Genomic DNA, 27,287 nt, shown 5'->3' with positions numbered 1-27,287 from the left:
CTGTCCTGCTTTATTACTTTTGTTCTACTTTGCGATTATGTAGAAGAATAAATAATAAGCAGTTAGTTGTGTTTTTTTAATCTCTATTAAATAATAAAAATATAGGGCGGGTGAACTTAGAAAATCATGCTTTATGCTTAATTAAACAATTTATTATTAAAAGCACTTAAACTGAATGAAATAATGAAGCTCTTGACTGAAGAGGTGTCTGTGCAGATGCACTGTTAATCTGTGTACTGATGACTGTTAGGGTTTTGCTGTGAGCTGTTTGGGGAAAAAGCTAACAGAGTTTTGAGTTCCATTGCTGCCAATATACTTTAACAGGAAGGTTGAGCTGCTCAATTATTAATGTGAATATGCTAATAATTATGTTTAACTGAATAAACGATGATGATTATGTTTATTTTTCTAAGTACAGTCCAACAAAAACTGTAAGAAATGTTGCTGGCAGTTTTTCTTGTTTTATGCAGTCCTTTCTAGCATTTGGCTTAAGGAAATGTACAGAATTTTCTCAATTATATTTAAAAGAATTTTTTTCCCTAGATTAAATTCAAGAGATCTGGTAAGACCGGCAGCTGCGTAAATTTAAATATAGCTTAGGAATGCACATGTTAATATTTGAGTAACAATAATTACTTACCAGAAGAAACCTGGCAGTATACAGAAATTTGTATTGATTTTGGAATGTGATATCACACACAGATTACAGAGATTAATCAGTGTTTTTCATAGAAAATATAATAGATAGCGGTAATTGTGAGGGAGACTCGACAGTATGGTTCACAGAACATTGCGAATGTTAGATAAATGAATATTTGTTTTAATAAGGCTTATAATAAAAATGCATTTCTAACTCTGACTCTGTTTTAGTAACGTAAATAGTTATATTTTAATGGAAAAAGCTTACTGTTATATTATTTTTTCTTATATTTGCAAACATATTCTTATATTTGTAAACAAGAAATGTAGTTTAAGTGTGTTGTGCATGCCTCCAACATGGCATTTTAGCAGTGCTGAAGTCATATTGCTTATATAATGTTTCATTCCATATTTAGAGTTTTACAGTGCATAGATGACCTTGGTTTCAGTAGCCATGAAGTGCTACATTTCCAGAGATTGTATGGCTTTCTGTGCATACTGCTTTGGTTCAAGTCAAAAACCACAAATGGCACTATCCTATATTTTATGATCACTTACTTTCAGAGGATTCAGGCCAGATTCTGTAGTTTTAGTACAGAATATTTGTGTTTGTGACAGTTGTTGAATTGCATCCTTCACAGCGTACCAGTACAAATGTGCCATGGAAGATGGCTGTTACTGCATATCTTCAGTCTACTCAGTTCAGGGTATTTTGCTTGTGTCCAGTGAATATGAAAATTAAAACTACATATGAAAATTAAAACTACAGATAAAAGGCAGTGGGGCATAGGAAGCTGAACACAAAACGGCTTGTTCTGCAAGTGCAATCTTATGTATTTTACTGCCATTTATGGATCTGATTTAACAGACAATCTAAACAGCAAGATATAACGCAAATAGCATCAGTAGCTGTGATTCTTGACTGGCTTAGAGGAAACTCTAAAAGGAAACTAATATTACAAGAAACTGAAAAGCACTGAAAAGCTGCTTACTTGCTTAATAGCTTTACAAACTTAGATTGTATCTATATTTTGTCAAGATATGGCTCAAAATTAAGTCAGTGGTTGATTTGGAACACAAGGTTAAGTGCAGTTGGTATTGCCATTGACTTGTGTTACATACTACTTCGACAGTCTTTGCTTATTTATCAAGCTATTCTTTTCTGAATGAGGACACAGACATGCAGTAATTGACGGTACTATGTAGTATCTGTGTTAATGCAAGTAGCTGGAATTTTTAAGATGGGGATCTGTGTTCATCCTAGTTGTTATGTATATTTGTTGTTGTTTAACCCCAGCCAGCAACTAAGCACCACACAGCTGCTTGCTTACTCAACTCCCTGCAGTGGGATGGGGGAGTGAATCAAAAGAGGAAAAATGAAGAAAACTCATGGGTTGAGATAAAGACCATTTAATAGGTAAAGTGAAAGCTGTGCATGCAACAAAGCAAAAGAAGGAATTCATTCACGGCTTCCCATTGGCAGGCAGGTGTTCAGTCATCTCCAGGGAAGCAGGGTTCCATCTTGTGTAATGGTTACTTGGGAAGACAAATACCATCACTCTGAACATCTGCCCCTTCCTTCTTCCCCCAGCTTTATATGCTGAGCATGACGTCATATGGTATGGGACATCCCCTTGGTCAGTTGGTGTCAGCTATCCTGGCTGTGTCCCCTCCCAACTTCTTGTGCACCCCCAGCCTACTCGCTGGTGGGGTGGTGTGAGAAGCAGAGAAGGCCTTGGCTCTGTGTAAGCACTGCTCAACAGTAAGTTAAACATCCCTGTTTGGTCCACACTGTTTTCAGCACAAATCCAAAACAGCCCTATACTACCTACTATGAAGAAAATTAACTGTATCCCAGCCAGAACCAGCCCAATATTGCATTAGGTAATTGCAGTGAACAGCATACGTGGCCTCAGGCTTAAATAAGGTTTGATACTGAAGTCTTTGAAAAAGATAGCAGCAAAGGTGTATAATGGTTATGAACTAGGAATAATGTACTTGATTTTCTTTATTTTAAAGCTGTTTCACAGATACAGTTGTAATCTACTAATGGTGTTTCCTTTTATTGTAATGTTTTTACTTTGGCATTGTTGTAGGGTAAGTCACACATGTCAGCTTTAAAAACTCTCTGGACATCATGTACCTAAACATGGTGGATTAAAGCTTTTGAGTGATAAACCAGTCTTGACAGATGACAGAGGTGGTTCTATTCAGTAACTCATTACTCGGTGCGAAGAAGCTGGGAACAGGAGAAAAGAAAACAACACTTGTTTTCCTTTTCTACTCTCTGAATGCGAACCAAAGTATAAATCTGGCTTACTAATAGTGAAATACTGGAAGGATTGCAGTGTATACAGTTATGAAAAAAACGCATAACTGGAGGATATGTGCTCCTTATTTGATATTTTGATTATTATTTTGATAATATTTTCTTAATTTGATGCACAATTTTATCACATGATAATTTATGCAGAATACTTAATGCAGTTTTCTTGATCCAATAAACACAAGGTGGTAGTTAGCTTTTCAAGAAATTCTTGAAAATTATCTCTTATAAGGAGAAGTGTCAGCTCTGTCTCTTTCTGTGTTAGCATTAGTAGCATTATCTTCAATGTATGGTTTCTTTGTGGGAATCGTTTTAAGCAGCTTATCCATTTTGTGAGAGGTAGTTTAGTGAAAACTAGACAATATAATCCATAAAGCCACTTCATTGGGCACACGTAAACTGCAATAAGCCAATAGTGAGTGAATGAACAAGTACACTACTGTCATCATCTCCGCATTCCCACTTTTATGCGAGGATCTCTCCTGTGCATACCACATGTGACACAACCGTCTGACCGAGTGAGGGCAACTGTTTTTGTCCACAGGCAATTTTTTCTTTGGCGGAAGAATAGGAAGTTAGCTGTAACTTTATAGTGACATTAGTGTGACAAGCATGGAATTCAGCACATAATTTGGGTGTGTGTGTGTGTACTTTTAAAAAGATTTTTGAGAACACGGCAGAAGCTGCATCAAGCTAATAGAAAGGGTTGAATAGTAATCAAAGTAATTATTGAGCAAGATACTTAAGAACACTGACTTCTTTAATTTCACAGGAAGAAGACTGGTATGTGTCTTTTTGCTTCCCAGTATTTCCTTATATTCTTACACCGAAGGGCTTCAATGGTTGAAGCCAGACTACTTAAAAATGGCAATAAAATACACGTTCTTAATTGGCTAAGTATTGGAATATCCTGTCAACAAAAGGGTGAATTCCTCATTTTCTAGAAATGAAAGCTTCTTTGTTTTTTCTAAGCTGATTTATGTTTATATCTCTGTTGTGGGGAAAAAAATCTCAGGTACTCTTTATTAGTAACATGTAACTTTCTGACTCTTCTTCTGGAGATCTGGAGACATGAAATAACACAAATAACAGAATGATGTTAGGTTACTGTTCTTAAGAAAAAGCAGTAAGACTCTTTTGATTAAAAACAAACCCCCAAACTTCTAGTGCTTTGAACTGTTAATATGAGATGATTTTGTAAACATGGGGAACTTTAGACATAATACTGCATATCTGCCTTGCAGAAGTTAGTAACAGCATGTTAACCACATGGGGTATTCTAGAATTTTCATCTAATGAGAGGATCAAGTGTTGTAGGTAGAGTAAGTATTATTCTTGCCATGTTAAAATGAGATGCTGAACTGCTATCTCTCTGCCCTGGACCTATACTTAACAGGAGTTTCTGTGGTGCTTTCATGATATGATAGGGTAGAATAAAATGTTAAAGGTTGGTTTTGACATCTATAAACACATTTCTGAAATCGGCAGCTGCCTACAAGTCTGACATCACAAATTCCTTTCTGCTAACATGTAGACATGCAAATGAGTTCTAGAAATCTAGACAAAGCTCAAAAGTGTTCTGTCTTTATCTTTGAAGGGCCTTTAATATTTTAAAATGTTATAAAGAGACACAGAGCAGATGCAGTGGTAATGGAGGAAACTAACTTCTATTCAGAATATTTTGGAGTTAATGTTTTTAAACATGCAAATAGATGAACAGAGATTCTCAGAATATTGTCTCAGGCTATTACAAGTGGTGCTCCTTCTTTCAAATTCCCAAGTGCTTTTCTTCTTTTCTTTCTGTGTTCAGGTGGTTGGGGTTTTGTGGTTTTTTTGACTGATGTTTCTGTACATCTGTTGGATAACTTAATTTGCTGCTGCAGATACATCCACATTTCTATGTGCAATTCCACCAAAGCAGAAAGTGGAGGCAGAAAGTTTGAATTCTAGAGTTATGATATTCCCTTCTGTGTACAAACGTCTTTTCTGATCCATTATCTGATAATTAGGGATGATCTTTTTAAAATTAAAACCACTGTCTTGTACCATGTTCTGATATAGTGTGCAATGTGGTCTATGCTCCTTCATTAGTATCAATAAGCTACTCCTGTGAAGTCTTTCTGAAATCAGTGTGATTATGCATGTTAGGTGTATTAGTATAGATATGGGTATAATTATACATATTTGAAAAATAAATGGAGGTTCTAGTCTTCAGAAGACTGAACAGTTAAATATTAGTATAGGTATGGGTATGATTACACATTTAAAAAACATGGAAGCTCTAGTCTTCAGAAAATTGAACAGTTAGACTGGATTTTTTTAGGGGTTATGTTTTCGTTATTCTCAGTTGAAGAAAATGGGATCAGTGAATATGGTCTTAAACATGATGCAATCATTTGTTTTTAGTTTTGCTAAAATAGTAAGTTGTTTTGTTTTACCCAAAGCTGTAGTGGACACAATTACAGATCTGTGCCCTAAGTGTAATAGGTAGCATTATAGTAAGGTATGAAAAACTTGAGACTTGATGTAGCTCAAAAAACACCCAGAGTTAGAGATGTTTTCATTTTTAAGTTTAGATGTGATCTACAGAGAAGGAAGGCGAAATACACTATTTCATTAGGGTATTCTGAGAATAGAATTTGTTGTTCTGTATTGTAACAATGGACACCACAGAAGAAGGTCACATGAAAGGAGAAATACTTTTTCAGTGTTGAATATTTAGAATAAATAAGAAAGAGACAATACATACTGAAACACAAAAAATATCTGGAAGAATTGGCTTGCTTGAGTGAACAAAATTTATTCTGTTGAATGAGGAAAAGGTTCTGTGCATATGGGGAAGTACAAGATGAATAGAGGTAGTGTTACCAAGTTATTTTTAATTATGCAGTCATACAACACATATGTACAAAAAAGCAAAAGTAAAATTTGATAATAAGGCTTTGAATATTGATATTTTCAAACTCCTGGATTGCCTGGCTTCTTAAGGCAGGTGTTTATATAAAGCTATAAAGTCCAGAAGTGCAAAATATTTTTGTATTAATTTTTGGAATATATGTGGTGCTCATCGTTCATAAAGTATATATAAGAATTATATGAAAATGAAAATAGAGCGTGGCATTATTGCTATGTAATTGTAAGTGCAGTGCTTGAAAATATTAAAGAACATTTCTAGTCTTGATGCCTGCATTTATTTTGTCAAATATTCTTTCAGGAAGCAGTTTCTAATGAAGCGGGTGATTATGTGCACTGCTAACTTAAACTGGAAGTTGATTATGTCTCTGCTGAAGGTTTAGATATCTCTGATTTGTTAAATGTATTTAACTGATTCTCATGCTGTGCCAGGAGAGGCCTTGTTATATGGACATGCTTGTTATGGTTCTGCTCAGGGAAAAAAACAGAAGTAATTTTTTTCAGGTAGCATGTAGTTTTGCTGGCCTAAGCTGTGCACATCAGGAGACCTTTGTTCAATGATTCCGGTAACAGACTAGACAGTAAAGGAATGATCTCAGTGTAATGCATATGACTTTTAGCCCTAGTTTTCAAGACGTTTATGGCCTTGGTATCACCAGCTGGCTGAGGAAGTGTGTACTGTTAAGTATGTGTTCCTGCCAGTGTTTGTGGAGTGCCGCCTTAGAAAACCCAACAAAAATAAATTTTTCAACACCTTAGTACGGTATTAGTTTTTTATATTTTTTTATGAACAACAAATTAACGTATTTTTCATGTGTTTTGTGTTGGAGAATATAACACCTATGTTACATAAGGAAAACTGTTAGACTTGGAAATAAGGTATCAGAATGACAGTTCACATTTTAGACTCCATACAACATTAGAAAACAAATGTAGCTTTAACACTAAATTTTCCTTTTGCTCTTCTAGGTAGATGTATTTTATACCTGTTTACTAACTGAACATGCAGTAGGATATTTTTGTTCCCATACATTGTGTTTGGAAATGATGCATGTTTCGTTCTGAACTTAATTTTTATTTTAATAGTTTTCTAAGTTTAAAAAAAATGCCCAAACACAAAAACTTAAAAAATAGTGTTTGTTACTTTAAAATTTTAAATGTGAAATTGTGTTTTATTCAAGTATCTTACTCTTCTAAATAATTTTAATGATTTGATTGTAAGAACAGAATTTAATGGATTCTGTCTGGACATCAATTTTTGAAAGAATTTAAGAAGTTAAGGGTGGTGTCTGGTGTGATACTTCACAAGTGAAATCAGGGTGAATCTTTATAATAGGTTCCCACTGAGACTTCTGAAAATTCCCTATGTCATCTGTTCTTACGGATACATAAAAAAAATTCCTGTCCTTCATATAGTTTGAATCAATAAATTGCAGTCTACCACACATTTTACTAGAAATCTAGGTTTTTTTTTAAAAAAAACAAACTTCTACTCTGTGGTGTTTAGTTTTTTTAATGGGCTAGCTTGCATTTAAGAAGGATGGGGTTTTTATGTGTTATCTAAACAGAAAGCAAAAATAATGGAGGAAGAGAAGACAGGAGAAGCCTTCCAGTGCAAATTTAAGTAGAAAACACTTGTATTTTGAAAAAAATTAATACTAACTAGTGATGACTACAACTGTTTGTCATCTATAGTATTCTTATTTTGATCACGTATTTAAAACTTGACTTAAGGTCTCATTAAACTTGAGGATTCATTAATCTCTTTTTGATTTTTAAATTATTTCTAAAGATAATGTGGCTTTATTCCTGGATGTATGTTTGTCATAACCTTAATTTAACAAGTTTAGTTTAAATCCCTATTTTTTTTGAAAAGGAGCTTATTTAAACCTCTCTACATAACTTTTTAAAATCCTGTTTCAATTTACTGTTACAAAACCTAACAGATAGATCCTGATTTTTATTATTTTTTTAAATCTTCTACAAGTCAAACATGTAATATAAAATACTTAATGAAACTGGTACTATTGTCATGACTCCTGTTGTATGTTTTACTTGTAGCTTTTATGAGGTTTTGTTGTTTCTCTTGTGTGAAAAATGTATTTTTAACTTCAGATCAACTTGAAATCGAGTAGGAATTTTATTGGTATGTTCGTTAATCTTATTTAACCCTTTGTAATTACTTTGTATCTTCATTTTACAGATGGAATACCTCAGGTTTACTATTTTGGTCCATGTGGCAAATATAATGCTATGGTGCTAGAACTACTTGGACCTAGTCTGGAAGATTTATTTGACTTGTGTGGTAGGACATTTTCTCTTAAAACCGTTCTTATGATAGCCGTGCAGTTGGTAAGTAGAATAGATGTTAATTTGAGTGTTCATTAGAATAACTAAGTCAGTTTTCAGTGGATTAAATGCTTTCACTTAAGAGATTTGTACTTCCCATATTTTAAATTGATACTGGTGGCTTCTAAAGACCCTGTGATAGAGTTTTAGCAGGAAGACTGTCTTATGTCACTTTAATTTACTTAGTGCTAGTTTTTCAAGAATCATCTCATGAATGTAGTTCCATTGTCTTCTGAGTTCTTATAATCACAACCTGAAATAATGAATTTCAGGTTCATATACTCAGTTAAAAAGTCAACCTTCCTGAAATAAAAACAATTTTAATCCATTAATGGATGGTGGGACTTCTAAATAGCATAAACATTTTTCCTGGGCTTTCTTATAAAGAAAACAAACAAAATAATCCCCCAAACTTTTCCAGAAATATTAAAATAGCACAAAATCATTCAATGAAGAAATCTTCCTTTTTTTTCTTTTTTTTTAAGATTTCCTGGTTTGTTTCCCACTCAAGGGTGGGTGGAAGTGGAAAGAGAGAGAAAGAGAAATAAGGCTTTGAATATTTCTTTTGATACAATGTGTTTTAAATAAGTCCTTATGAAATGATGATACTGAACCTCCACTTCCCTAAATAGGTAGTTTTTACCCATGAAGGGCAAAAATAGCTGTTTAAAACATGACTGTAATTGTATAACAGGTCTGCAAGTATAGACATATAGACATATTCAGCTTATTTGCAGCTAAAATGATAAAGTTTATTTTTTTAAATTGCTCAAATCATCACAGATCCAAAGATCATCTTTATTTAATACTTGCTGGTCCTTTCTGAGTATATAAATCTTGACAGAAGGTGATCCATCTAGAATGGAGGTTATATGCATAGCAGTGAACCTTCAGTACTTCTTTCATTTATACCTGTAATGTGTAATAGATCTACATGGAACTCTATTCACTGCTTGATGACATAATTTCTGGTTATAGTTTTAATGTGCACAAAACATACTTGGTGCCAGCTGTTCTTAAAGAAGATAACTTCTGTTATATACTGGTTCATGTCTAATGTCCACTGTAAAAGTTTCCAATACACAGTGTGGTGTATCTACTTAGGGGTTGTGTACAATTTCCATTGACTTTAACTGGGAGATACCTTTAAGAGTGTTGTGGTTTGAGCTCAGAGGGCCATAGCCCTTTGGTTTTGAGGCGATAGGAGGGATGATTGCCTTTTAAATATAAAGTCAGTGTAAGATACTTAGCTTCTACCACAATTTAATGTGGCAACCTGAAACTTAAACTTTCTGTTTTTTTTCTTTTATTAAAGATTTCTCGTATGGAATATGTCCATTCAAAGAACTTGATATACAGAGATGTAAAGCCTGAGAACTTCTTAATAGGACGACCTGGAAACAAAACCCAGCAAACTATTCATATTATAGACTTTGGGTTGGCAAAGGAGTACGTAGATCCAGAAACAAAGAAGCACATACCATATCGAGAACACAAGAGCCTTACAGGAACAGCTAGATACATGAGTATAAATACACATTTAGGAAAAGGTATGTGTGCTTTAAGTGCAGAAACCAGAATTCAACAGCAGTAATTTGTCTAAAATCATCTTGTTTTCAAGTTGTAATTTTTCTCGGTCTGAAGTCATTAAGAACTGCAAGTTTTGCGTACTATGCAAAATTATAGTTTGTCCTTATGAAAATACTATTAATGGGAATAAGTTTCTCTGGATTACTAATTATCATGGTCATGTCGCAGCAAACAATTGTTGTTTTTGGTAGATATACATAAAAGAAAGATAAGGTGTATCTTCCTGTATCATAACATCTTCATGGTCAGGAAGGAGATATGCCTATTAAAGATATCAAAATTAATAGATTGCAACAACATAGGCTTTCAATGCTACCTTACCAGTTTTTTGATCCCTTTGAAATACACCATGTAGTGGAATAAAAATAGCTTATATTTGATGCTGATTTCTTGATTATTTTTTTTTTAATGCTTATACTGTTTATAAGGCTTTGTCAGGGTAGTTACAGGTTATGGTAGTGTTGTAAATATGATGAGCTCAAGAAATTACAAAATACATATAGAGAGGCAAGTTGTTATTATTGAATGAATAAATTTAAGTGGAAAATGGTGAGTGAGCATTCAAAATGGTCTTGGTTTATTCCAGTTATATAGAGATTTTCTAGTGAAAACAGGTTTGACACTTTTGAATTTGTGTAAATCAGTTGCTTATCGTTGTATGGTAGTCACTACTTAGATTGTTCTCTGAATTGGTTGTACAAACTATTGCACAATACTTGTAGTTCAAAGGTACTTCATGGTAATATGGCAAATGAGAATCCATTCACATTTTCCAGGTAGTAATAAAGTGCTTAATAAAATCAGACCATAGTAGCTTGTGGTTAGCAGCAGTAGCTGATGAAAGGATATTAATGTGTAAAACCATAGACTCATTTAGGTTGGAAAAGAGCCTTAAGATCATTTGAGTCCAAACGTTAACCTAGCACTGCCAAGTCCACCACTAAACCATGTCCCTAAGTGCCATGTCTACATGTCTTTTAAATACATCCAGGGATAGTGACTCAGCTGCTTGCCTGGACAGCGTGTTCCAGTGCTTGAGAACCATTTCAGTGAAGAAATTTTTCCTAATATCCAGTTTAAACTTCCCCTGGTACAACTTGAGGCCATTTCTTCTTGTCCTATCACTTTCTACTTGGGAGAAGAGACTGACACCCACCTTGCTACAGCCTCCTTTCAGGTAGTTCTAGAAGGCGATGAGGTCTCCCCTCAGCTTCCTTTTCTCCAGGTTAAACAACCCCAGTTCCCTTAGCCGCTCCTCATAAGAGCTGTTCTCTAGACCCTTCACCAGCTTCGCTGCTTTTTGGACATGCTCCAGCACCACAAAAATGTAGTTCAACTTAATGTATTTTTTGTAATAAAGCCATAATAGATTTTGTTTAAAAGATAATAGGCATGTGTGTTCAGTCATTATGCTACTTTAAAAAGGAATTGAATTACCTCGTTTATAGGCAAAATTTTTTTTACTTAATCAGTATGAGGCTCTTCTGTCTACTTCTGCTTTTCTCTTGGTGCCTGCTTTATTCTCAAAATAAATCAGGATGGAAGACCTGTTTAACTTTCTTGACTACTAAACTGACTTTAGGTATGCCTTTTCTGTGAAAATTTAGAGAAAATATATATACAACTACTGTTTAGCGCATTCCATGGCAAATGTAGCTCTATGTTTACAGAATGTTATTCAACAGCACTGCAGGACAACAAACTTGGGAAATTTGCATCATCATTAGGCAAATTAAAGAACGTGGAGTTTCTTCAAATTAAACAAAACCTTTAATTCTTCAAAACAGATAGGAGGAAGACTTAAACAGATACATTTAACTGATGATGAAAAGATGATGTTTTTCTATGTTAACATTTTTAAAGGGTCTTGATTTCTTAAAGCCAAACATTACTTTCTAATTTAAAATTAGTTTTGAATTGTGTTTCACCAGACTTGCATCTCTGCATCCTCTGGCTTCTTTGTTTCTTCACAAAAAAAAAAGCTCAAGGATTTAATTTCATGATGTGCAAACCAATTCTGACATTCATTGCAGATTTTGGCATGAGTTGATCTTGTTTTCTCTGTGTGGATTCCTGAAACAACCTCAAATTTCTTCATTAAGTAGGGAGAGTAAGAGATGAGTAAGCTCATCCTGAGTACCATCACACAACACATGCAGGACAACCAGATGATCAGGCCCAGTCAGCATGGGTTTATGAAAGGCAGGTCCTGCTTGACGAACCTGATCTCCTTCTAAAACAGGACACCCCGCTTGCTGGATGAGGGAAAGGCTGTGGATGTTGTCTACCTTGACTTCAGTAAGGCCTTTGACACCGTTTCCCACAGCATTCTTCTGGCGAAACTGGCTGCTCATGGCTTGGATGGGCACACGCTTTGCTGGGTTAAAAACTGGCTGGATGGCCGGGCCCAAAGAGCTGTGGTGAACGGAGTTAAATCCGGTTGGTGGCCGGTCATGAGTGGTGTCCCCCAGGGCTCGGTTTTGGGGCCACTCCTGTTTAACATCTTTATTGATGATCTAGATGAGGGGATCGAGTGCACCCTCAGTAAGTTTGCAGATGACACCAAGTTGGGTGGGAGTGTTGATCTGCTTGAGGGTAGGGAGGCTCTGCAGAGAGATCTGGACAGGCTGGAACCATGGGCTAAGGCCAACTGTAGGAGTTTCAATAAGGCCAAATGCTGGGTGCTGCACTTGGGCCACAACAACCCCCAGCAGCGCTACAGGCTTGGGGAGGAGTGGCTGGAGAGCTGCCAGTCAGAGAGGGACTTGGGGGTGTTGGTTGACAGCCGGCTGAACAGGAGCCAGCAGTGTGCCCAGGTGGCCAAGAAGGCCAATGGTATCCTGGCTTGTATCAGCAATAGCGTGGCCAGCAGGGACAGGGAAGTGATCTTACCCCTGTACTCGGCACTGGTGAGGCCGCACCTCGATTACTGTGTTCAGTTTTGGGCCCCTCACTACAAAAAGGACATTGAATTACTTGAGTGTGTCCAGAGAAGGGCAGCGAAGCTGGTGAAGGGTCTGGAGCACAGGTCTTATGAGGAGCGGCTGAGGGAATTGGGGTTGTTTAGTCTGGAGAAGAGGAGGCTGAGGGGAGACCTCATCGCCCTCTACAGCTACCTGAAAGGAGGTTGCAGAGAGCTGGGGATGAGTCTCTTTAACCAAGTAACAAGTGATAGGACAAGAGTTAATGGCCTCAAGTTGCACCAGGGAAGGTTTAGACTAGTGTAATGGTTTAGCCCCTGCTGGGGTCTGAGACCAAGTGGCCGCTGCCCCTCCCCCACAAATGGAGTGAAATACAAAGCCCCGATCTGAGATAAGGACAGGTTTAATACAGCAGTGCAATAGCAACACACCAAACAACAACAATAACAGTAATAACAATGAACAGGGCAAAATATCTACCAATATAGCAGTTAGAGAAAACCCGGCTGCGCCAACCCCACCTGGGCATGTGGGCATATGAATAACCCGGCTAGAGCTTCCTCCCCCACTGCTGGGGAAACTTAACCCTATCCTGGCTAAACCAGGACAACTAGATATTAGGAAGCATTTCTTGCAGAACAGGTTGTTAGGCGTTGGAATGGGCTGCCCAGGGATGTGGTGGAGTCCCCATCCCTGGAGGTGTTTAAGAGTAGGGTCAACTTAGCGCTGAGTGATATGATGTAGTTGGGAACTGTTAATGGGTTGATGGTTGAACTGGATGATCTTCAAGGTCTTTTCCAACCTAGACAATTCTGTGAGAAAAAAACAGGTGTAACTACGGCTATGTTATGTATCCATATGTAAGATTAACAGTGTGTCTGAAATCCCCTGATTATTAGAAGCATATGGTCAGAAATCACTGAATTGGACAGTTGGCAAAAGATGATCCCAGTCAATTTGTAAGAGTTAAGTTTGGGTACTGCACATCTACATTTAAATAACTTTTAAGTAACTTTTTACATATTCACACACTGCATATTTTTTTTAAGGAAAATGAAAAAAAAAAAGTGCTGTTTACTGTTTAATGTGTAACTGTCTTGCTTTTGCATCTGATATATGATGTTTTCATGTACTTTTCTATTCAGCTCTTCACTGATGAGAAAGATTGTTATTTTTAAGTGAAAGTAAACTTTATAAAATAGTATGAATAGTTGTTCCTTTGAAAGCAAAGCAATCTACAGAGTTAAAAATGCAAATTTTCAAGTTTGTATTTGATATCTTTAAAGATTATTAGTATTTATTCTAAATGATTTATTCTGTCTGTAAGTAGAATATAGTGATAAAAAGCTTATGAATTTCAAGACTTTCAATAAATTGATGAAAGTAAAATTTATGGAAATTATGTAGTGGTTTATTGTAGGTTCCAGATTAAAACATATAGCTTGCAGTGTGGTAGCAGAGTAAAAGTTGGGCTGCTGAAGGTAATGCCTACTTGTAGAAGGAAAGAATGATGAGTAGTAGTAGCTGTCATGGAAAGGAAGACCAAATGGATAATGAAGAAGATTGTGAACAACTACAGGTTTCAGCATTAGATATTAAAGCTAACAAACCCTTCAGTTTATTGAAATCTAAACTACACTAAAACCCCATCATGTTTCAGAGGTTGATTCACAAAGCATTCAATTATCCCTACCACAGGGCTGCAATTTCAGGGTGTAAGAAGGCCAAACTTAGTGTAAGCCATCTGATACTCATCTTCCACAGTTAGTGACCAGTAGCCTCCAGAGGTTGATTTTGTTAGATACTGGCTACTTCAGAGATGACTTTGCTGTCTTTGCTTGCAACTGTCTACTCACCTATTTTCATGTGAACAGGGGAAAGGAGGGGAATGGGAAATCTCTCCTTATTACAACCGATAATTCAGAGCATCAAGGTATTATGCTCATTCTGTTTTTTGCATCTTCAACTGCTGGTTTAAGTCTTAGAAAATGTCTCAGAATTAGAAGGTACTGGTTATGTGTTTCAGTAGTGGACAGTTTAAATATCAGTATCCCCATTTTCCATAGCATCATGGTCACTGTGGTTCCTTTACTCATTACAGAAGTGTCTGGTGCCTTTGCAAGTAAAGAAAGATTCCAGTAGCGGACTGCTAGTCACAGAATGGTTGAGTTTGGCAGGGACCTCTGGATGTAGTCTTGTTCTACCTCCCTGCTCAAGTAGTGCCACCTAGAGCTGGTTGTCCAGGATTGAGTCCAGACAGCTTTTGAGTATCTCCAAGGAGAGAGACTCTCCAGCCTCTCTGGGCAAGCTGTACCAGTAATACATGTTCCTGTAGTCCATACAGTGCAGAAACCTTTCCCTACTCTGTCACCACAATAAGTTGTTATTGTTTTAGTAGTTGCAGTTAGAAGTTTGTCAGATGGGTGAAAGGTTTATTTATTAACTTTTTTATTTCATATTTATTAGAAGTAAGTCATGAGCTTAAACTAACATTTTTTTCTGGTTATTGTTTCAGTTGTGTAAAAGTAGGAATATTTTTCCTTTTTCAATTAAACTTATTTCCATGATGATATTGAAACCAGATCCAAGAACTGGCCTACTAGAACACAATTTTGGCTTTTCCTCCACATTAGAAATGAAGTACAGTATGCCACCTTTATTTGAGCAGTTCCTTTTAATGTTTGAAAACGGAAGTGGAATCCTATTACAGCAGTATTTACTAGAGTGCTATGATATTTTATAGTTTTGTCCACAACGGTGACAAATTTGTCATGGCTTCAAGTCTTGTTATCATTGATGTCAGTGGGTTTTGAAATTCTTGATAAGAAGCAGTTTATTAATTAAAACAGTATAATAGCATATTCTAGGTAACTTAAATATAATGAAAGACATCCCACCACACTTAACCATCCCAAACTGAATTGTTATATGAAGCTGGCCTTAATTCTGTATACATTCACATAGTGAAAAAGACCTAGGTAGCAGGGTTTGAGCTTCCTAATCACAACTTCTAGAACACAAGTTCCTCAAGTAAAGGAAGCATTCACTGTATTTTTCAGGCATGGTATATCAAGTTGGTGTCAACTTAAGGTGATACAACGAATTTTAAAATAAAATGAGGCTTTTTTAGTCCTCCTTAAATAAAAGGACCACCCCCCCCCATATCACTTAAGAAAATAAACCAAAATGTAAAACTGGTAATTGCTTGAAGAACATGATTGAATTTTGAGGGGATTACATGTTTGATATTAACAGAGGAACATAGTAAATGACAATTTCTCCTTCAAGGGAGACTTTGTCATTCGTTAGGATAGAATCTTGATCTCTGGTCGGACAGATTTATTTTTGTCTAGTGTAACTTCTTTAATATGTACTAAAGTTCTGCCAAGTTTAAGTTGTGTATCATGGGTGGTTCTGTACTCCTCAGCCTGATGCAAAGCTGTGAGGATGAGTGGGTAGGTATATACTAGCTCGTCTGGCCAAGGTAGTTGTGACAAAGCTAATAGTCTTTTCAGTAGCTTGTCTTACTTTACTGTGGTAAGTCTCTGTCTTGCAAGATATTCTCAAATATACAGATAATTCTTAAATGTAGATGGAAAAGGCTTAGAATGCCTTTTTGAAATCTTCACGGTGATGTTGCTAAGCCATGTAAAGGAGCACAACCTCATGTAATAGATCTGCTTCAATTCAAACTCAGAGCAGTGCTGGTTCTTGACCTATTTTGCAGGAATTTATTGGGGGACAGAAGTATTTGTCATGATCTCGTAGGTCTAACAAACACTGAATGGTATGAATGGGGCTCTTGCTTTCATAGCTTGTCCTTTATGTGGAGTTTGTTTTTTCTGTATGTTCTGTGATTCCCCTCTAAAAATGTAATATTTCTTTAATTCATGCAGTGGGATGCACAGAACACTGAAGCTCTTCATGCTCTGTTGTCCCTTTGGTTGCAGTCAGTGGCATATAGGATACATTCAGCATTGAAAATACTGATAGTAAGAGAATCTTTTAGGGCAGTATTTTTAGTCTGTAAGTAATTTTCCCAGCAACTTGAATGGTCTGATAGCAAAACTAATGCATATATTACTGTTGCTTGACTATCCAAGGTGTTAGATGACCCTTGTGAAAAATAAGTGTTTTCAGTAAAGGGCAAGACTGTCAGGTTCACATTCTCTTATAGGTTATTTCAAGTATGCATTTTTTTGAACAATAACTTGTTCTACATTAGTATGTATGAATAAGGAAGTAGTTGTCCTTTGATCAAAAGTACATTTTAGGATCCATAGTGTTTAAAACTCTTATAAGTGCATAGTAACTAGAAAGACTTATAAATGTTTGCATATCATTAGTCAAAACTTGCACAAAATTACCAATGCCCGCTCTTCTGAGGTGTATATAGGTGATGTATAGTTACCGAACACTGTATAGCCAATTATTTCAACGAACTTTTGCTCCAGAAACAGATGTTTGCTCAAGGGTTTCTGGTAGTTTTGGGCCAAGTTGGGAGTTTGTATCTGGAATAGAATGTGTTTTGTCTATGTGAGAAATAATGTGTCTTTATTCAGATAGCTATTTGAAGGAACTACAAATATACTGCAGCCCTTATCAGCATTTAGCTGGTGCCCTTACTTCTATAAGGTAGTTTTTCTTGCGGATAAAACTACTCCATGTTTCTTTTCCACTCCTCTTCATTTTCAGGAATGGACAGAGGGATCACAGAAGATGTAGATTCTGACAGGGAGCTTAAGGAAGACAAAAATCTGCATCTGTAAAAGCATTGTAGTCAATGTTATGTATTTGCTGGAAATCTAAATTGGTAATTGTTTGGGGATATCCCTAAATTGAGAAAAACAGTGTACTGACTTGTTGTCTAAGTTATTTGGCTACAGGAAGTGTAGGCACATGAATTTGTAATTACTGTAACATGGCTGTCTCCAGTGGTCTCTGGGGAACAACCAATGTCTTAGATTGTATTGGTCTTTTCTTGGTAGTGCTTAATTATTGAAGAAGCAGAAGTTAGTTATCTTGCAGTGAATGCCTGACTGTTTTTGGGAAGGAAACAACTCTGCTCTTTAATGCTAATTGAAAGGCCAAATGAAGTCAATTTCTTCAAACAGTGATTATCTTCAAACAAAACCAGAAGAACCCCACCCTTACCTTTATAATAAATCTACTCTGTTATCAGAGCTGCCATATGTTCTAGATTTAAAATCAGTTTTCTAGGGACCTGTGGTGGTTTAGGCTCTGATGGGGTCTGAGACCACGTGGCCGCTGCCCCTCCCCCACAAAGGGAATGAAAAAACAAAGCCCCGAGGCTGAGATAAGGAAAGGTTTAATACAACAGTGCAACAGCAACACAACAAACAACAACAATAACAATAATAACAATGAACAGAGCAAGATATCTACTGATACTGCAGTGAGAGCAGAGAAATCGCATAACACGCCTGTTCACAGACGCTCTGGCGCTCCCGCGCTTGGGCGCCAGGATGTGAGGTCAGCATGGTATTGAATAACTCGGCTAGAGCTCCCCCCCCACTGCTGGGGAAACTTAACCCTATCCTAGCTGAACCAGGACAGAGCCAGACTTATTTTATAATCTTAAATCAGCAAAAAATAATTCTAAATTGGATCAACTTTAATGCATTTCTTGTTATAAGGACAGTAAATGTTTGGACCTAAAATTGTATTAGCCTAGATCCTGGAGTTTTTCCACAAACTCAGAGGGAAAGATGTTGTGTGCAGTTAGAGGCTATGCTTTGTGGTGATGACCCTCTAGGAGTCCTAGTAACTTTTACTTGTCACTGAGCCAGTGGTGCAGGATGAACAACTTTTCCAGACCTAGGACACCTGTAGGAAGTTCACTAGTCTCCTTTTCATACCCACTGAATTATCACTGGACCTCAGGGACAGGACTGTAACTGCCTTACTTAAACACCTCTTTTTGTGTTAACTAACCTTATAAATCTGTAATTAGATGAAACAATGCTTCTAAGACAAACTGGGCTAATAAATCTTTGCTTCCTTAACAAAAAGCTCAACTTGAAAATAGGATGTTTTCCATAAAGTCCACATTATTCTTAACATAAACAGTATGGCATACAATGTGCGCTTATGATAAAATTGGCATACAGTGTCATTTTTATGAACCAGAATCATTAACTCAGGATTTGTGATTTTATTCAGGAAGGGATGGTATTCTTTTCCTCAAAGAATTGTATTATATGGAATAATTGTATGTAATCATACAATTTTTAGTAAGACTACAGACTCCGGGTGATAACTTCTGAGTTTATTTTTGCTGAATTTTATAGACTGATAGTTCAGGATATGTAGATTATCACTTCTCATCTCCTTTGTGATTACAGTAACAAGTCTGTGTATCAAACCAGGTAGCTAATACTGTGTCTTTTGATCCAAATAGATAGCATGTTTCTACTGTTTCAGGATTCCTATAGTAAAACTTTCTTTGGAGGGGAAGGCAGTGTTTATAACAGATATTTACTGAAAGCTGAATGTCTGTTGTTTTAACTGTGTTATGGTTACAGTGTGTGCTAAAAAAAATTAATTTCTGAAGACAGTCTGCTGAATGAGGTACTAATTCTTATTAAAATCAACCTATTTGAATTGAGGTGATTAATTTATCTATAGCTTGTGAACTAAATAGCAGGTATTAGTTTCTTACAGCTTCAGGTGACGTCCTTGAGAGAGAGGAGGCCATGTGCCCCAAAGCTTTGTGTTTGTCATCTTATGATCGCATTACCTTTTAGGCAACAGATCTTGTCAATCTCATTAAATTGTGATGCACTAGGATCAGCATCCATCAGCAGCCCTTCCTTCAGCTGATGCTTGAAATCCTTTTGTGTTCCAGGTAGTCCACTGCTACTTTTTTTTCCAGGGTTCAGAGGTCCTTCTTCCAACAATAGGAATATAATATTTTGGTTTCCTGTTTCTCAGGCTTATCTTGAAGAATTCCATGCATAGGAAAGGATATTTACTATTCTTTAATTACTCCAAAGTGATCAGTGAAGAACTCAAATGGATTGTAAATAACAATCCCCTTCCCCAAAAATTAAAACAAGCAAAAAAAATTTTTCACATAAAAAATTCTTGAGGATATCCTAAAAGTGTAGTTCCCACAGAACTATCCTGCAGAAATGTCTCCAATTGTCCAAAGCTCATTAAAAATTAAAAAATCTTCCTAATTAGAAATAATTTCAGAGTAACAATTGAGTTTCTCCTTTCATAGAAAGGACTCTCAATGAAGAGCAATTGAAGAAGAGATTAATTTTTCATCAGCATAACCTGTAGAAGGTGATGCAAAAGAGGGAAGTTACTTTCCCTTAGCAAAGACCAAACAGAACTTTCCAATATGTTTTTGTGGGCCATGCTGTAATGTTACCCATAGATGGACAATCTGTTGTGCCATTGTAACATTTTTGTATGTTTTGCCATCATCTTACCACTGATCTGTTACATAAAACACACTGCATTGCACAAAACGTTTGTCACGACCAGTGTTCACGAAGTACTCATTATCTCCATGTCCACTCTGTCCCATAAAGAGCACAGGATTTCTGCAGTCAATTGGAGTCAAATGTTACTTTCACATACTGAAACCTGTCAGGCACAGAACTCTACTGCTTATTCCTTCGTTCTTCTTAATGTATGAGGTTGCATCAGGATAGCATATGGTCAACAAATGGGATGTTGCAGGATTGACAGGAAATTCAAATAAGACCAGATTGTCTGGAGAGCGCTCGCTGAGGAAGGTGACAGCAATGGACAACAGGAGTGGACACAGTGGCACTGTGGACACAAACAAGAAGAGTGTTGACAAGGGAATTGGAAACATGGAAATGAGTGAAGGGCTAATGATGGTGAAAGACCCTCATATGGCCAGCAGATGTGTGATGAAGGGGCTAAATGTAGCCCATGCTCTGAATTACCATACTTTTTTCTTTTGCATTTTCTTACTCATTTGCTAGTGTGTGTTTACTCAGTCTTCAAATGAGAAGATGGGGATGGAAAACAAAGTAATAAGTAAATTGTTCTTTTTATATGACGATTAGGAATTATGTTTCAGATGCAGTGTATTTGTGGCAATAGTTTGTAAGGATCAAATCAAAGCCAGGTTGGCTTTGTTAACTTCCCTGTGTTCAAAATCTAACATTTTTTTTGTGGACTTTTCTGCTCTATTTCTTTTGCTGTCAGAGCATAGTGGTTTTGTCTTTGTGAAAATACTGAGTAGAAGCAATGTTAATAGTTCATTTTTCTGCCTTGTGTCAGGGAGGAAATCAGAGTTAGAGGTAAATACTACCTGTTACTACAAAACATAATATACTGTAACAGTTGTTTCGACAGCAGTACAGAATGAAGTCAGGTAAAAATGTAAAAATCTGTTTTCTACTAGTCATTTAAAGATTTCTACTGTTCTCTGTTACATTCAGGTTTCCTGAGAATAGTGGATTTTATTTAAAAATAAAATGGAATGTACCTTGACAACTTTGAACTTTGAATGCACTGCATTTTGTTTTACTTTCCTTTTTCTTTAATCTTGTGAGAACTCTTTGAAGGACTGCCACTGCTCTACTACAGATGAAAAATTGTAACCATGCCAGACATTGTCTTCTGTAACTTAGCTTTTAAGTCAGCTAGACTTGAGAGCAGGCTGTATGTCCTCTCCATGCTGCTTTCTGATCAAATAATACAACTTCTGAGCCTTCTTCAGTCACCTTTGGCTTCCTCAGAAATTCTATAAAGGGTCCCTCAGAAACCTACTGTCTTTTCCATTATTTTATACAGTAAAAATGAGTTCAATTAAAGCTTTCTTAAATTGTTTCAGGTTCACAATTAATGGATGAAAAAAATATCAGAATTAAAATGCAATTATATATGTAAAGGGTCAAAATATATTTTAAGTTTCTTACAGAGAGATAACGTGTTTAAAGCACTGTTGAGTTGACTATACCTGCAGTCTGCATCTGCTTTTTTTGTTTTAGCTGTGTTCTCAATGGAGTCCATAGCACACAAGAAAGCCCCCACATGCCCAGTTTGATTTCAAGTACTTTATCCCTCCCAATTATTTTTTACATAATTTTGAAGCTAACTATTTACATCTTATGTAAAATTACACATATTGAATATTCTAATAATACTTTAATTTCATTACAGAGCAAAGCAGAAGAGATGATTTGGAAGCTTTAGGTCATATGTTTCTGTATTTTCTCAGAGGAAGCCTTCCGTGGCAAGGTTTAAAGGTAGTGTTTTTTATATCTCCCTCTATCCTGTTTTTTCTGCCATGATCCTTCTCTTTTTGAAAGTTTGTCTGCAAGCTGTATAACTTTAGAAGCTTGTTTTGTTCTTGTATCATAGGCTGATACATTGAAAGAACGTTATCAGAAAATTGGAGACACAAAACGAGCAACCCCTATAGAAGTATTATGTGAAAACTTCCCAGGTAATATCTACTGTTAATGTGTATTGATTTAGAAAATGTAACTGGCATAGATAATAGTTTAATTTTAAGTTTAAAAATAAATGAAATAATGCTTCCAAATATGGGTATTATGTACTATAGTAATTACTATGGTAATAGATACAAGAATTATCCTTTGAAGAAGCAGTAAGCCAGTGCTGGTGTTCTTTAAAGATAGATTCTTCTGAAGGAAACATTAAAAAATTATGATACAGACTCTTAGAGTGATCAACTAGTCTACACTTGGATCTTCACACATAAAATTTTACAAGCCTTTTCAGCTCATATCTGATATCATATCTCTTTTTTTGAACAAACTTCATTAGGAACATCTTGAAATAATACTTAACTTGCAAGTAGCTTCAGGTGTCAATTCTAGTTTTTCTTAAGTGCACAGAGAATCAGTGAAGTATTGGAAAATCGGAGAGAAGCAAATATAACATTTTTTGAAAGCTGAACTAATCAGCTCAGGACAGGGGACACACACATATGACATGGGCACAGTTTTTCCAGAATAAAAGTAAACACCTTGGCAAATAATCACAGTACCATTGATAGGCAAATCAGAGAATAGCTCATGACAAACTGATTTGATTTCCTCTTAAGAAAGAAAACTCTGTCCACAGCAGGCCTTGTGGATAGGAGGCAGATGTTTTATGTCATGAAATCTTAGTACTTTTGCTTTTGATGCTCTTTTTAAATATCCTCACAAGTAACCCTAAAAGCATAATCAAGAAGAATCTACTACGGGAAGAAGAGTGTAGAACAGTTTGAAATAGTTAAGTACATCTTTGCCAAATGTTCAACATTTGCAATTGTTGAAATTTGAAACATGTTGAAACATGAAATGGTATTCCACAGATATCTATGCTGGATCTGTTCAGTATTTTTGAATGCCCTGTATAATCGAGAATGTTTATTAAACTTGAAAATTATAAATTTGAAATTTGTAGGCTCAGCAGTGGAGTTAGATTGAAAGGATCCTTACAGATTACAAATACTGTCTTAAAATGCAAGGTACAGTTCAATAAATCATATTCAAGGTAGTATATGAAGATAGGGTCAAATCCAAATTAAGAATTACTGAGTATGAAAAAGTTCCTTGGGTAGTGACTCAGTCACAAAATAAATGCAAGTTAAGTGTCATGCTGCTATATTTTTAAAAACAAACAAAAAAACCCTATAGTGAATTAGATTATATAAACAGGATATAGCCTGTAAGATGGATGACTTGCCATTTACTCTCGGTTTTCTAAAGACTCAGCTGAAGCAGTGTGATCAATTTTGTGGACTGTACTTCAGGAAAATGTATCCTATTTTAAGGGTATCTCATAAAGAAGTGGGAGTGCTTGTACGCTATATTTGCTAGTCCTATCACCAGGCTGAAAGAATTTAGACTGGTTTAGTCAAGATTGTGATGGAAAGAAGCTCTGCTGTACCTTTTGGCTGCTACAAACATGAAAGGAATCAGTTTGCTACATCTGCAGCAGGTAGGATGAAGTATTGGATGTAATCCAAATCAGTGAAGTTTAGACTTCAACTCCTGTGTTTCAATATAGTGAAGAGCATGAGAGGATTGCCATTGCCAGGGATACTATGGAGCTTCTTTCACAGGAGTTGTGTGAAAACAAACCAGACCGACAAGGCTGTAACTGATTTGCTGTGGGATAGGGGAGTACCCTATATGGCCTTTTGAATTTCTTTCCAACCCTGTGGTAAAAATTAGTCCATTATCAATTTTTCTTATGCTTTTCACTTCACTTTCTTCTGTGTATTAAAAAAAATACAAAAAATGAAGTTGACTTCTGTTACAGGACTTAGAGCAAATGCCTGAACATGTGTTTAGTGAATTGACAAAAGTTTGAATGTGGGGAAAAAACCCTGTTCTGGAATATAAATCTTCTGCATCCAGTAATGCATGCATGTCTTGCATGTTAATTTTTATGTAGTTGACAGAATCCTTTAAACGTCTAATTTAAGGTGTATATGGTGCAATTCCTGGAAATAATTATGCATGAGTATCTCTATATATCTAGTGGACTGTTTCCTCCAAATTTAGTCAAGTACATGCTTGTTGACAGGATTGGATCTGAAAATGGAGCGGGGAAAAGATACGTGAACTTGGGAGAACACAAAAGATAAACTTATTTGATAGTACATATGTACATTTCAGAATAAATACATTCTTGTATGTGGAAGTTTTTGCATGTCAGATGTCCAAGGTTTTTCTACCTTTTTCTGTCCTTCTTGTCACTTAAGACATAGAATAGAATGAGAAGTACACCAGCTGTCATTTCAATTCTTTTCAGTCAGCCTGCCGACTTGTTTAGCTGTTTGATATCCTTTAAGGCAAGAGGACTCTGTAGTATCTCTGAAAGATTTGTCACATGTGAAATACTTCTTTCATCTGCTGTTCTGTGCAACTGTACTGTATAAAATATGAGCAAGGTTCTAAACTCTGGAGTTTCTCCTTCAAATGCATGGTAAGGATGGTATTTGGTTTTTGGAGTCGGTCAGTTGTAGAGATTCAGCTGCATTAAATGGCTCAGTTCCAGGCTTCATACCTCTGAAGACATGCCTTACATGCTTTGATCTCCAGTTTACATTGGGAAGTATGGTTAAAGAGGTCCCTAGCAATGTGTCAACATTTCTCCTTCTTCAAACACTGATCTTGGCTAGTATTGCTGAAGAGTCTTGCTTGTCTGTTGAGCTGGACCTTAGGTGCCAAGGAATTCCTCCTGTGGCACGTTCTTGACAGCACCAACATGACACTGCCTCACAACGTTTTTGTTATCGAACTGGTCTCAAACCTTCTCTATTGTCTTTCTACCCCACTATCTTTGGAAAAGTCTGACTTAGCACAGGTCAGTCTTAGCACTGCCTGTGCACTTCTCAGCCACCCTCTGTCAGAATATAGACTTCTTGCAGCACCTTGTTTGTATGATAAAGTGTCAGCTTCACCAGATTAAGTGGAATGTGATGTGTGGGTCAGGGTGAGTGTGCAGTGATACTGTTGTTCTGCTTCTGATACATACCTCTTCATAGGATCAGTGAGTGCTGGTGGCATCTATTTTTAACTTTTTCTTCTGACTTTCTGGTCTTACAGAGGTGCCTTCTCTTGTACTTTGGGGCCTTTTTGGCTTGAGACTGGGGAATCATTGGTTTTGTCAGAATGGCTTGCCAGTGGTCATTTCCCACTCTTTCATGAACTACAAAGGTTCCTAAACATGTTAGATTTTAAGAGTTCTGTCCATCTGGAATTCATGACCCAGGACTCAGGTTAAGTGCTTCACCTGATTCATACCAGATGGTAAGAAGTTTTTGCAGTGTGATACTTTTTTTCTCTTTTTTTTTTTTTCCTTTTTTCTTTGTATAACAGGAAGGTGTGGATGGATGCAGTCTGAATGAACCAGAACTTCAGCATGGTTAGGTTGTTGCTCCCTTCACTCTTTCAATACTTCAGTTGTTTTTTACAATACCTGCTGGAGTGAAGGACCTATAGGACCTGGTCTTTTGTGAAAGCTTGTTAACATTTATCTCTTCTCACCATCTGCTTTTTTTCTGATTGTTGTATTTCCACATGCCCATTATTTCACTGATTCCTGAAGGAGTTACTGCAAATGTGGTCACGTGTCTGAGCAGTTTCTCAATGGGATTTGAAGCTTGTGCTTCATGGGTCCTCCCTTTCAGCCCTTGGATTCCTGAAGTCTTCCATCTATAAGGATGTTTGTTCCTTACAGTTACTGTCACAGAAGCCTTTCATGGTTTAAACCCGTTATCAAGAATGGGACTTCTATATGCCTTGCTCACCTGCCAAGAGGTTTATGCTGGAACTCTTGTCTTAACTAGAAGGTCCTGGCTTCATATCCTTTAATGACTAGGAATGCTCTTTCCTTTTATCTTTACAGGTATAGGCCCTTTCAGAAATCTCTGTGGTTCTTTCCACCACTGGGAGAATCTTAACTTCCATGTAACACCTACCCTAATGAATTGCCATTTGTGTGCTGACGTGGTATTTAAACAGTGATATTAAACTGGCACTGGTCAGAAATCATCCTACAAGAGCTCAAGTAACCTTAGTACTTCTCTGCAGTGTTTCTGTTCAGGATATTTGCCAATTCTGCTCAACACCTTCACATAACATGATGACTGAAGCATTCAGCACTGTTGCAGCATTCCACAGTCATACTATAGTTCAGCTTAACAGAGCCTACACCTAGTGGTTTTTGTCAGGACAATTGGAGTTGCCCACTTTAGAACATGTGTGTGGATCTCCTTTTAAAGAAAGGAAGGTTACATTCCAGTAACAGGTGGTCTTTGAGACATAGTCTACCCTTTACATTCATATACCCATTTCTTCACCTTTCCTTAGGCTTGCCATTGTACAATTAATTGACCAAAAGACAACCCCTGAAAAGTAGAGGCGTTTTTCTTCTGCTTTTTTTTGGCACACTGTGCATCAGAGTTGGAAGGTTGAATGGAAGATCTCGACAGATAATGCAAAGGGAAAATTAAATATGGCAGTATATCTTGAAGAATATTATTACTATTAACTAACCTTTCTGGTAATTCACAGATTCATGGTGAACAGATGTTCAGGTTTTATGGTGAGAGGTAGAGGTTGCTTTAAAATGTAGTAAGTACTGTTTTTTGAGTGCCATTATAACAGGTATGGCAATTATGTACATTTCTTATTTATATAGAGGAAATGGCGACATATCTACGTTATGTAAGAAGGCTAGATTTTTTTGAAAAGCCAGACTATGACTACTTAAAAAAGCTCTTCACAGACTTACTTGATCGGAAAGGCTATGTGTTTGATTACGAATATGACTGGATTGGCAAACAGTTGGTGAGTACAATTAAGCTATTAGCAATATACAGTTTTCTTTGTGTGGTCAGTTTTGAGCCAGTGTTAGTCTTGAGTTTCAGAATCTCATGGCTGCTATTAGAGTTATGAACAGCTGCTATTACAAACCTGTTTTCAGATGCATTTTCAAACATTATCTTTTGGCTTGAGATTTTTCATATTGAATTCTTTCCAAACATGTACTCTTAATATCAGAGTAAATCT

General features: G+C 36.5%; 1 protein-coding gene across 7 annotated transcripts in view; it reads left to right on the top strand.

Moving 5' to 3' along the window:
- Window positions 1-27,287, top strand: part of CSNK1G3 (casein kinase 1 gamma 3) — a 90,833-nt gene that overhangs the window by 40,901 nt on the left and 22,645 nt on the right. For all 7 annotated transcript variants that reach the window (XM_074855420.1, XM_074855426.1, XM_074855423.1 and 4 more), the window contains 5 exons: window positions 8,082-8,230; window positions 9,543-9,777; window positions 21,910-21,995; window positions 22,111-22,195; window positions 26,917-27,065. In XM_074855420.1, coding sequence (XP_074711521.1) covers window positions 8,082-8,230; window positions 9,543-9,777; window positions 21,910-21,995; window positions 22,111-22,195; window positions 26,917-27,065 — 704 coding nt within the window. The remainder of the gene's footprint in view (window positions 1-8,081; window positions 8,231-9,542; window positions 9,778-21,909; window positions 21,996-22,110; window positions 22,196-26,916; window positions 27,066-27,287) is intronic.

The sequence above is a fragment of the Strix uralensis genome, chromosome Z (genome assembly GCF_047716275.1).
Source record: "Strix uralensis isolate ZFMK-TIS-50842 chromosome Z, bStrUra1, whole genome shotgun sequence".
NCBI lineage: Eukaryota > Metazoa > Chordata > Aves > Strigiformes > Strigidae > Strix > Strix uralensis.
The sequence above is the reverse complement of the archived record's forward strand: the minus strand, read 5'-3'. Positions and strand labels throughout refer to the sequence as shown.